Here is a 12,098-nt window from a genome sequence, read left to right as displayed (position 1 = left end):
GGGACCTGAATTCAACTGCTTACCTAACCCCCCCCTACTCCCTCCCTGCTACATGCGCATGCATTCAAGGGCTTGCAGTCATGAAACAGAGCCCCTGGGGCCTCTTTCATGACGCATCTCTGTGCTGGTGAGCAATCTCCTGCTGTAAAGGCTCTCGTTAACAATGTGGATGAACACTGCAATGAGGACTGGCTTCTCTTCTGTGAGGCTGGGATCACACCACCTTCAGGAGCTCAGCTTGGGACTGGTGTGGACTATTAGCAGTGGCAGTGAAATGGTTCAGATCGAATTAAGAATGTCAGGTGGTTGCTTGTTAGTGGCTCGCTGTGTTTATTGTTCTCATCAGAGTTGGTATGATTCATTGAAGCGCTGCAGTAAATCAATGTTAGTCAAGTCCTTGGTTCATCTTGTTGTTGAAGCTCTCTTGTATCCCTGGTGGCTGGGTGAGACGTGTCCTATCAGTGGATCCGGACAGTTGAGTACTCCGTATTGTCCACAGCACTGACCCCTGACCGGACTGGGGCTCCTCCCGGCTGTCTCGTGTGATCGATTACAGTGTAGGTAAGCAAGTCTGAGCTCTGTGTGGAAGACACATTGATAAGATCCCATCATGCTCATTAATAAGAGAGCACATTAATAAGACAGCATCATACAGCCAGTTCAACACAGCTTGAAATGAGAGATGCGCAATACTATAGACCGGCCACAAGGGAGACTGGTTTCCATGGCCAATCCATTATTTTGCATTTAAAGTATGATGTCACCTGTATTGCTGATAATGTTGTAGTGTAAGTATTGTCCACCAGGAGGGGCTCTGACTCACATTTCCAGTCATACGTTGAACAGCTTCACTTTTATTAAGTTAGTTAACATTGTGAAATGGCCGTGTTCAATTAAAAGGATTTGTTTTTATTTCACCAAACAGTAATTCCAAGCTAATAAAAAGCTTTTCTTTAATATCTGCCATTCATTAAATACCACAATAAAGCAATATGTTGGTTTGTATATCCCATTATTTTCTCATATTTGTATTACATTCAAAGACACAACCTGCACAAACAGGTTTCCTCAGTACAGTTTCAATACATACATCAGAAACAGAAAACATTATCTCTGTACCAGAAAACTGTTCAGAAATATTGTAACCCCTCCTCTCAAGCTTCCCATCTTTAGGACTGTATTCCAGCAAGTTAAGAGAGTGCCCCCTGGTACAATCACAGCTTCCTGTGCTTTCCACATGCATTTCCAGAGCTTAGCCATGTTTCAGGATGCTTCACCATGTTATTCCTGTCATTTACTATGCTTGCTTGTATTTTACTGTCCCATGCTTTCACAGTGTTTTACTACACTGTGCTGTGCACAGACCCTGCTATACCACAGTACATTCTAGAAGGGTCCCTGTGGTTTTGCATTCCCAAATGTTCTCATGTTTTTCTGTGCAATTTACATGGCAAACATCTCAAAGCCATTGCATTCTATAGCAAGTCCTACTCCCTACAGTAAACAGGAAGACTGTCCATGAAAGGGTGTCATGTACCTACCGCATTGTGATCTCCAGCATTCTGGTTATTCCCATTAGCATTCGCTGAAAATGGAAAGGAAAACAAAACAAGAGTCAATAATCTTTACAAGCAGGGGGAGGTGTTGTGGAAATAGAGTCCAGTTAGACAAGGGCCGAGAAACCAAGGGCAGGGTTTGAACTGCTTTAAACTGCCCCCTACAGGTGAGACTGTGCCTTTACAAGCAGGGTGGAGGAGGTGTTGTCTCAATAGAGTCCAGTTAGACCGGAGCTGAGAGATCCAGGGCAGGGTTTAAACAGCTCCCATTGTAGGTTGTGGTAAAACAAATTAAAAGCTTAATCTGTTACCTGCTCTCCTTTTGTACTTTAAAATGACAAAGACTGTAGCACCTATGATGCCGATGACAACAGAGACGGCTACTGCAGAGAGGATAGCGGGAGTTGCTGATGGTCTAGTTGTCTGGGTTGCTGATGGTCTAGTTGTCAGGGTTGCTGATGGTCTAGTTGTCGGGGTTGCTGATGGTCTAGTTTTCTTGTTTATGGTCTTTGTTTTTCTTGAAGTAGCTGAAACTCTCTTTGCAGGTCCTGTAAGCACAATTCAATTTACATACAAATGATGCCTTAATATCTGACACAGCAGCCAGTACCTTCTGGGAAATTGACCACCACCAAAGACAAAGGGCCCAATTCACGTCCCAGTGGTAAAACTGGGGTGAATTGGGGTAAGACTGGAGGTGTGTTATTATCACTCCTCAAACTTTACTCCTTGCTCCCGCTGTAATCCACAGACGTCCTAATGGTGTTTTTTCTGTGTCGTTTGTTCAGCTCTCATGAATAATTACTTAGCGTTAATACCACCCTTTATACCATGATAGTGGGACTCTTACCTCTTACAGACAGGACACTAAAACAATGAGAAGCGTCTTGAAAACTACACCACATTATTACTGCATCACTAATTCAAGCACGCACACTGAGCTGTGTGGGTTACATCATTTACTGAAGGGTATCAGCACTGATATTAAGACAGAAATGGTACCAACGCCAACAAAAACATTCTGTGAATCGGACCCAAAGTCAGTTATCTACAGGTAATGGCCGCTGCAAAGGGTACTAATGCTGTTCTAGACATTGTGTGTATTTAAATGTGTTTTATGCTGTTTGAAAGATATGTCGCTGTTTAAAAGTGAGTTTCGGGATTCTAAAGCCCCAGTCGCTTTAGAGGTTTAGCTTTTAAAAGTCCCATTAGCTTACATCTGGGATAATGACTGAACTCGCTGTGCTTAGAAACTGATTGACTGAGATCTGTGAGCTTTACAATATGGGATAATGAAGGGACAGCTTCAATGGTAAACACAAGGGTTTGGTGTTGGCAGCCTGTGGCCCCTTTGTTTGTTACTTATTTATATTATGATTCATGTTTTATATTACGGCGACAGCCGATTGTTATTTGTTATTGTTTTGCATTTAAAACCTTGTGAGGATGTGTGGCTGATCAGCTACTGATTATTTAACTAGCTGACAGTCACGCATCCTTACTAAACTCCTCCTCGCAGCACGGACAGCTGCAGGTTCTTATACTCTGGCCGAGGGGTTAACTAGCTGTTAATTATCTTATTACCCCTCGGTCACAGTCTGCAGGAGTTTAGTAAGGATGCGTGACTGTCAGCTAGTTAAATAATCAGTAGCTGATCAGCCACACATCCTCACAAGGTTTTAAAACATAAATCATAATATAAATAAATAACAAACAAAGGGGCGGGACACTCCACCACACAGGTTCTCAGGTTCTGTATTCTAGTTTGCTTTTGTTATGAATGTGTGGATGTTATTTGAAATTATACTGCATGTTATGATTCTACCAGAAACCCCTGTGTGTTCATCCACAGGGAATACATTACAGAAAACAACCAATGAAAAGAAATCAAAAATCTAAACCCAAGCAGTCAGTAAGTTGACAGTAAGGACTGCAGCTGAAATCTGCCTAGCAGAGGTCCAAATGCCAGTGGAGCAGAAGAACATTTTGTTCAGCAAGAAAAAAACAAAACAAGAGAGCTGTAACGTAACTGACCAGCAGGAAAATGACCCTTAAACAAACCCCATTGTGTGTGTGTGCTGAAAACAAGGCAGGGTGTTCATGTAGTCACACACAGGACCTTGAGTGGTTTCAGCAGTTCAGCACATATTCTTAATTTTAACACAAGTCCTCACCAACCAGAGAACATGTTTATTATATTTACCTTGAACTGTTAGTTTAACATTCCTGTGAGTGACACATATCCCATTGATCCCCACTGTACACATGTAATCCCGAGTGTCCTGCAGTCTGAGCTCAGAGATTAGCAGAGAGGCGTTTCCTGAGGAGACTTCATCAGACAGCTTCACTCGGCCGCTCCACTGCGCAGGGATGGGTGCTGAGGGGGTTTTTGACTTGTAGGTTAATAGAATAGATTTTCCCTTATCTGGATATGTATGCCATGTGACTGCTGCATCCTGCCCAGGGGTGGGGGTGTAAGAACAGGGCAGCACTGCTCTCCCTCCAGCTGAGCCAGAGACCACAACACGGTCTAGTGGAGGGCAAGCTACAGGAATGAGAAGGAAGAGACAATAAACTCAATGGAATAAACACCTACATTCTTCTGTTGATGATATTTCGGTTGTTTCCTCGTGTTTTTGACGTTGCCGATCTTTCAAAGACAACGCTATCGATGAAAAGTTTCTGCTGCTTCCTGGTACTAATCACTTCCTGTGTGGTTCTCTAACTTTCTCCAATGGTCTAGCGGCAATCTGACCATGTGACCTGCAGCAAAGGTACCAGGATGCAGTAGTCAAAGGGCTAAGCGCAATAAAGGGTGTAAAAATGGACTGAAGCATTGGTCAGCACTTCTAGAAGTAACAACATGAGTAAGAAGAACAGAGATGCTCAGGTTGTTCATGAGGTATGATGTGGGGTGTGATGCAGCATGTGGAGCAGCTGATTCAGCTGCAAACCTGTATCCTGTATTCAGCAAAACTACCCCAACGAATACAAAACCAGCTTTCCCGTTGAATACATTTATGTTGTAAAAAGTGGGGAGGCAAAACGCACCCCACCCCCCCCGAATCCCACCTATGGGTGCAGCAGATCAAGGCTGCTGTACAAATGTGTTCAGAGGGTACAATTGTGTTACTCGATGGCAGAAGAACAAACGCCATTCACTAAATTTAGCGCTCAGATTGTACTAATGAAAATATCTAAAATATATGACAACGCGCTTGCTGTGGTGTATTTAATATCGTAAATAGCAGAACAAACACGCTGCGATTTAAACTTGTTTTTACAGAACAATAAACAGTAACATGTAATCATAAGAGCTGTCTGTGTTACATGCTGTCAGATCAGGACTTCACTAACACTGAGCATGGGAGCTGCTGTTTCCCATTACAACTGTGCACAATTAAAGGCGCGATCACCAATTCCATACACAACACCTGCAAAATATATCAAATATAAACATGCTGAGCTCATTACAGTCATCAGCTGCATAGATGAACCATTCAGCAGAATGAGGCAACAAACAAGTGAGTACAGACTCAACACACCTGGCTGTAAGATTGCACACAGTTTAAGATTGCACACAGTTACTGGTACACCTGGTGTTGGAAACACTGGTACTGGAGATGAAAAGGTTGAAAACCACTGGTCTAGATGGACCCTGCATAATAACTGAAGGCTCTGTACAAAACACCTTAGAAATGTCTTCATGGAGAAAGAACAACATGAATAAACAGACAGATTTTCTCTTTTGCTGCCAGTATCACATTGCTCTCATATTTCAAACCATAAGTATCTATTTCTGAAACGTCTACTCCAAAATGATTTGTACCCATAAGGAACATGACATGACAAAGAATACAATCTACATACTGTTATAAATATCTCAGCTTTCTGCATTAGAATTGTTAGTTTGCAAGCTGTGAATTATAGTAGAAGTTAAAACTTACAAGAGACTAAGTCAAGTAGACAGGCGTTTTTGCTCGTGCCTTCATTACTGTACCTGCCTCAGTTGTTCTTTTAATGCTAAAATGTAATTAAATGCTGCCTTTTGCAATTACAAATCCATTTCACTTAAGAGTTTGTTGCAGTTTAAAATATTGTGGAGTCTTCCCTGACATTTCACATATTTTACAGTGTTAGATGTACTGTTAGATCCATAATCATCTTCCAAACAACATGTTAGTGTAAAATGCTGCTCCTTGTATAGTTTGTAATATAACAGTGTTTGTGTTTGTCCAAAGCTGTTAGTGCTGTGTAGGGAAATCCCTAAACAGCAATGTGCCCCCTACTTTAGTAGAGGTTGTGAAGCACTGCTCTGAGAGAATCACTTACCTGCTGTGAGGTGAGCGCTGTTTAAGATCAGTAGCAGTGCCAGAGCTTGCTCAGTACTCAGAGCCATTCTCCTCTCCTCTCTCTCTCAGTTTCAGCACAAACTGTACTTTGTGACACTTCTGCAGTATTTCACATCCACCCCAGCTCTCTGTGGCTCTCTGTGGTCAAAATGGGTGTAGAAAAAAACACTACAAATCATTTCCTGCTGATAATAAAGATGTTGCTTCTATTATAGATCTGTGATATTACACTCTAAAACCATGTGTTTAAGTTTGGAACAGTTATAAACACTTATCTGTAACACTTTTTAAACGCGTCAAGGCGTTTACTTTATAAACATGTTTAGAATATAAACGCGTTAAGGTGTTTAAGTAATAAACACGTGAACATGTTTATTCCCTGTAACACTTTATAAACACCTGAACACGTTTACAAATCTACAGGTGTTTAAGATCTAAACACATAAATGCTCTCTTATTTTTACAATACAAAAAGACACAACTTAAACAACTTACTTTTATTTATTGCATATTTCAAAGTTAAGCCAAAAACTTTTTTTTTTCACAAAAAATCTTTTGCAGTAGTAACAAGTATTTGAATTGTAATAAATATTTAAAATGTGTAGAATAAAATCTGTTACACCTATATACATATATATGATTGTATTAAAAACATCTAAAACATCAAATAGAATACTGTATATGACCACTCCCTCAAATAAATTATTTAAATACACAATAAAAACATACTACCTTATCATGAAATCCAGATTTAACAAATAATTTACAATTATTTAATTTCTTTACAGATATTTACAATTATGTAAGAACGTTATTGTTGTAATTCATTCATTTAATCGTTAAACCCTTTTGCAAATAAATCTGTATTGATGGGATTTGCATCCAGTAAATGGGTCTCCCAATATATATTGCTGCAGGAATCCAAGCACCTGCGAATAAACTTTGGGGTACTGCAGGTGGAAGGCATAGTACGTTCCCAGGAGAACAAGCACAGCATCCAATACAGGTTTTGCTTGGCAAAATATCGCAACAGTATCCCTACTATTACAGCTTCCTGGAGGGTGTTCTTTGCAACACAAAGAACAAGATGCGGTGGTTCTTCTTGTGTGGTTTTCAGGTACTTGTCAAGTTCACTTGTAGATATATCCTGAAAAATATAACATAATGAAATGATGACAAAATAATATAAATATATAAAATATAACATTTTTATTGTACTTTGCTAGATAAAAGAAAGGTGATTTTAAATGTACTGTGTCAATAGTTAGCATTCTATAAGTCAATATAATTATGCTTGAATGACAATAAGAGGACATCTTGTTTGAAGCTGAGTCAATGGGTGCCCCCCCCCCCCCCCCACTCCCAAACATTTTGATTAATGTTATTTGGTATAATTACCTTGTATACAGTGATGACCGAAACTGACTTTTTCCCCTTTCCTTGATCAAATTTCGTTTTTTCTTCAAGGAGCTGAATTACAGGTAGCATTCTGAGATCTCCCTGAAATGATAATGGGGCGGGGGTAATGACCTTTGTATAAGTAATTGCTTTGTACAGTGGCGGGGTGTGAAGGGGGAGAGGGAGGGGGTTTGTTCTTTTTGTTTGTTACCTTCGTGCGTTTCCAGCTGGCAAAGCCACAAGTCATTCACAAGAATACAATGTGTTTTGTGATTGTTTATTTCCTCACCTCTTTCTTGGATCCAATCAGTAAAAATAAAAAAAAATAAAAAATACCTCCAAAGCAGGAATGTTGAACTAGAATTTATAAACCCAGGACCTCTGCTGTCAGATAACAGTTTTAGAAAATGGTTGACATTACATTAAAAATAAATATTTACTTAAAATGAATAAAAAATAAAGTAAAATAAATGTCACAAAATGAGTTTCTGTATATCATCATCATCATCATAACTGTACTTGAATTGGATTAAAGCAAATCGCAACCTTTAAACCAACATTCACAACCACAATTTGAATTTTATTTTAGTGATCAGTAATATTGACTGTTTGATGAAACTGTAGAAGGAAAATAATAATGCAGTTAACTGTAAGCAGATGAATTGTAGTATGCCCTCTATAACTTTACAATAACATGAGTAAATAAACAAATACTTACACATTTTCCCCATTCAAAACAAGGGTAAACTTCAACAACTGGTTTAATTCTTCCAGCTGGAAGAGTGGTCAGCCACAATCGACGATTGCCAAAGGTTTCTTTAAGAAGAATGTCTATGTGATTGTCATTAGGCTTTAGTCAAATTCTTTTCTTAATTCTTCGACATGGCGGACGTATTCTTCATCGGGCCGTTCTTCAGGCCTCTGTATGGTAGGTACCTGGGCTTTCTTTGCCATAATTGGTGCCGAACTGGAGTCAATGGGCAGGTTTTTCCTTTTTAAAGACCACCTCATGTGCCTCATCTTCTGACTGAGGCACTTAGAAAATAAGGACTACAAAAGAACAAGAGGTGAAAACAAGAATTGTGAATAAATACATCAAGTTTCAGAAAGAAATGGCAAGCTTCATTTCCCAATGTATTGTTTTGCATACTTGAATTCCATCTTACCCATGGTTCATTCCCTTCATGCTTAATGCATGGGTATTTGCTATACAGCTTTTTTTCCAATGGCCTTGTATTCAGAACTGTCACTTAGGCTGGGATAATTAGCCAGGTAATAATTAGATACTTCATCAACCATTTTATGCCATATCCCTCTTGAATTGCCAGCCAGAAGACTTCTATGCACCAGGGCAGAAAATGGAGGCAGAGGGGTTCTATCATCCACTGTTGTTCATCCTGTAGAGTATAATAACAAATAATAATACAAAACCAAAAGAAATAAGACTGAGGCTGATATTCATTGATAAAGAGTGCAATCTTAATAATGTGCAACAAAACTAAATTCATGAACAAGATAAAAATAAACATAAACAGGTACTGACTCATATTTGCAAAAGATTCCATGTACGCTGCGGAGTCAAGGGATAGGATTTCATTTATTTTTTCGGAATCAGACTTCTGCTCAATTGATGTTATGCTCGCTTGTTCTTCTGTGGGTATCTGTGGGATCTCTCCTTCCATCAGTATTATTAAAGTTTCTGATTGCATCTCCAATAAGATTTCGTCGTCATCAATCTCAGTTCCGTCAGTTTCCAGGACCAGTATATGCCCTTTTTTTGGAAGGCCAAGTTTTTGTGAACCTGAAAAGGTTATCAATAATTGATCATTTAGATTCATACATAACAAAATAAGAAATGGCAGAACAACAGACAGCCATTCAGCCCATTTGACTTTTTCATTCTATTTTGAATCTGTTCAGCTGTTGTTAGATCCGTGCTCCATTTTGTGCCACTAGCCAATTCAACTACAGAATAATGAATCATCCCAACACTGCCTTAACCTGTATATAACAGACTGTAAAATACAAGTGGAATGTAGTTAATTGCACCACCCGTCCACCCATTGCAACCTTACAGAAAGATTATAAAAGATTATTTGGAATTATAGAAAGTTATATCAGTAACGTTTTATCTACTCACCTTTTTCAAGAAGTTCTTTGAAGGATGTTCCGCTGACCATTTTGTTTTGTTTAGGCTGCCGATCCCACACTTTGGAGACACCCATGGCTTTTATCACTGTGCAGTAAAGATTATAGAATCAGGGGACGGGGTTGGGTGAGTTACACTGTTGCGTAGCTTCACAGGAGCTATTCAATACTGTATCACTTTCACAGCATAATATTATGTGCATCTTCTATATACACATTTTGGAGTTACATACTTCAATAACGTTAGATTAGGTAACATTTTATAATTTATAAGCATTCAGCAATGTCAGACTTAGCTAATGTTTGAAAAATAAACTACGAAAAAATCCTAGGAAATGTTACTAGTAATAATAATAATAGGAAAGTGGTATACTACAAGTGAAAAATGTACGACCTGACCGGTATTTATTGACAATTCACCACATTTTATTAACTTATGTATCCCTAATGGGAACTGTAATTTAATTCCGGCGAGGCCATGCTGTTGATTTAGTTTTGGGCTCACAGTTGAGGCTCTTGAGGCTGTGCAGACTTTTAAACCCGTGGATGCGTGACCTGGTGACGTCTTTTCCGGCTGAGTTCACGCAGACGATGGATTTGGACAAGTTTCCCGCAGAAATCCGCCTGTTCATTACCTCGCACCCCAGAATGGCTTGGTGCCCGAGCTAATATAATATCTGTGTCTCTGACTGCACCTTCATTGAATGCTATTAGAATATCATCTATAATATCTTTCCTGACTCCAGTCCCTGTCTCAATAGCATTCAGTGAACTCAGAGCACCAGTAAACAGGACTGCGCTGGCTGCTTTTATTAACATCACTTTCTGTATCGCACCTACCTGCTGGCCATGCTGCTTCCGGCTGAACACTGATGACGATGCAAGCGTGACGACACGGCTATGCGTCGTATCTGCGCCGCGGTGTTCTGTGGGAACTGTAGTTTGTTTAATATTTTTGCAGATGTAGTAAAACACATTCGTTTTAGAAAACCGTGAACAAATATAATAATGTGATCCATCCAACCCCAGCTGCTCAACCCCTTTCTTAAGCTGAAGGAACACGAAAACACTTTTTCAGGACCAGTGGTTTGAAACCTGGTTCCAGGAGACCGGGAGGCCTAGTTTGAGGTTGCTGTATCAAACCCCAAGCCTCCCCTGGTGTGCCCTGCAGTGGCCTGAAACCAACTTCCATGGCAGGAAGTGGCTTCATGTTCCCTCCGCTTTACTCGCGATTCTGTCAGATTTCTGCGGCACCGCGGCGATGGTTAATGTTGCTGATACCAGCAGCAGGACAAGAGCACTGGCGGCTCTGCGACAGCAGGTGGTGCTGTTTCCTTAGATTCCACAGGCACCAGTAAAGGCTGCCTGAGTCACAAGTCCCGAAAACACCCATAGGGTTGTATTGTGATCTCTTAAACTAATGGAGAGGATACTGTTACATTAGTAACTATATTATTCCCACTGCTCTGGTGTTTTCCCCAAGTCAGGGTGATTTATAATAAATCCCTTTTCAAAGTCACTCAATGCTGTGAATACACCGTGAAACAATATCCTAGTTTTATGGTTGTGGTATTAAACCTGCCACCATTTAGTTCATTACAATCTTAAGCGCAGCGCAGAAACCAGGACCAGAGGACACAGCTTCATTAAGTGCAGTGACTCAGGACAGAGGGTAGGTGACACTTCTTTACACAGAGAGTGGTGAGGGTGTGGAATGAGTTACCAAGTGTTACAAAGGGTTACCTAACCATGTTGTGGATGCTGAATCACTGGGATCCTTGATGAAACAACTTGACAAAGCTTTGAGATCAATCAATCAGCTACTAGGATGACTGAATGGTGTCCTCTCGTTCATACACTAGTACAGTCTTTCATGTGCTCTTTAATCGTGAAAGATAACAGTGTTCTGGAGACGGATGCAGAAATACAGAGAGTTGAAGCGGAGCTCCTCTAGAGGGCGCAGTGTGATTTACAGAGCACAGCACTCCTAACCGGGGGAATGGGGTCAATCCCAGCTCTGCACCACAGCACACGACAAATCAAATGCAGTCAAAACCACAAGGAACACCAGCCACGCTTATCAAAGCTGCTGTAAGGGACTGCTGGGAAGGATGGTCTGCATCCTGAATCGGCTGCTAACCAAGGCTTAGCAATGATTCTCAGATCTCATGAGCTCTAGGAACTGCTCCACCTACTTCCTCTGCTGAAGACAGCGCTAGAGATCCAAAGTTGTTCCTGCTTCCTGGAACGCAGTGATGTCATGTGTTGGAATTCTTACTCCAGTGTTCCAACTGCAATCACTGTGCAGATCTGTTATTTATTATTATTATTATTATTATTATTAATTAGTCATTTAGCAGATGCTTTTGTCCAAAGCGACTTACAGAGACTAGGGGGGTGAACTCTGCATCACAACTGCTGCTGCAGAGTCCCTTCCAATAGGACCTTGCTGGTTTTGCGTCTCATCCGAAGGACGGAGCACAAGCAGGTTAAGTGACTTGCTCAGGGGCGCACACATTGAGTCAGTGACTGAGTCAAGATTTACTGTGGGAAACTCTTACAACAGGATATCTGAAATGTAAAACAAAAATATATAATAAACCAAACAATTCTCAGCACAGAAAAGGGGACTAGGCATATTAAT

The 12,098-nt window shown here is 40.4% G+C and overlaps 1 protein-coding gene and 2 long non-coding RNA genes across 4 annotated transcripts in view; all 3 read right to left on the bottom strand.

The window, feature by feature from the left end:
- Positions 1-209: 209 nt before the first annotated feature.
- The window catches only part of LOC117433428 (hepatitis A virus cellular receptor 1-like), a 52,853-nt gene continuing 40,964 nt past the window's right edge, over positions 210-12,098 (bottom strand). Inside the window, exons 1-5 of one of the 2 annotated variants that reach the window (XM_059006788.1) lie at positions 5,889-6,030; positions 3,760-4,101; positions 1,868-2,104; positions 1,542-1,585; positions 210-578 (exon numbers count right to left, since the gene is read on the bottom strand). In XM_059006788.1, coding sequence (XP_058862771.1) covers positions 459-578; positions 1,542-1,585; positions 1,868-2,104; positions 3,760-4,101; positions 5,889-5,955 — 810 coding nt within the window. In that variant the 5' untranslated portion in view covers positions 5,956-6,030 and the 3' untranslated portion in view covers positions 210-458. Of the gene's footprint in view, positions 579-1,541; positions 1,586-1,867; positions 2,105-3,759; positions 4,102-5,888; positions 6,031-12,098 lie in introns of those variants that run through there. The other variant, XM_059006789.1, reaches the window with a different exon arrangement.
- On the bottom strand, positions 6,530-7,617 carry LOC117964765 (uncharacterized). Its single transcript, XR_009310100.1, has 3 exons — positions 7,596-7,617; positions 7,307-7,408; positions 6,530-7,055 (listed from the first exon to the last, which is right to left on the bottom strand). It is a non-coding gene; the product is annotated as an uncharacterized LOC117964765 (long non-coding RNA).
- Positions 8,860-10,014, bottom strand: LOC131704985 (uncharacterized). Its single transcript, XR_009310104.1, has 3 exons — positions 9,960-10,014; positions 9,447-9,542; positions 8,860-9,107 (listed from the first exon to the last, which is right to left on the bottom strand). It is a non-coding gene; the product is annotated as an uncharacterized LOC131704985 (long non-coding RNA).

This window comes from Acipenser ruthenus, chromosome 33 (assembly GCF_902713425.1).
Source record: "Acipenser ruthenus chromosome 33, fAciRut3.2 maternal haplotype, whole genome shotgun sequence".
Taxonomy (NCBI): domain Eukaryota; kingdom Metazoa; phylum Chordata; class Actinopteri; order Acipenseriformes; family Acipenseridae; genus Acipenser; species Acipenser ruthenus.
This window is presented reverse-complemented; position numbering and strand designations above follow the sequence as displayed.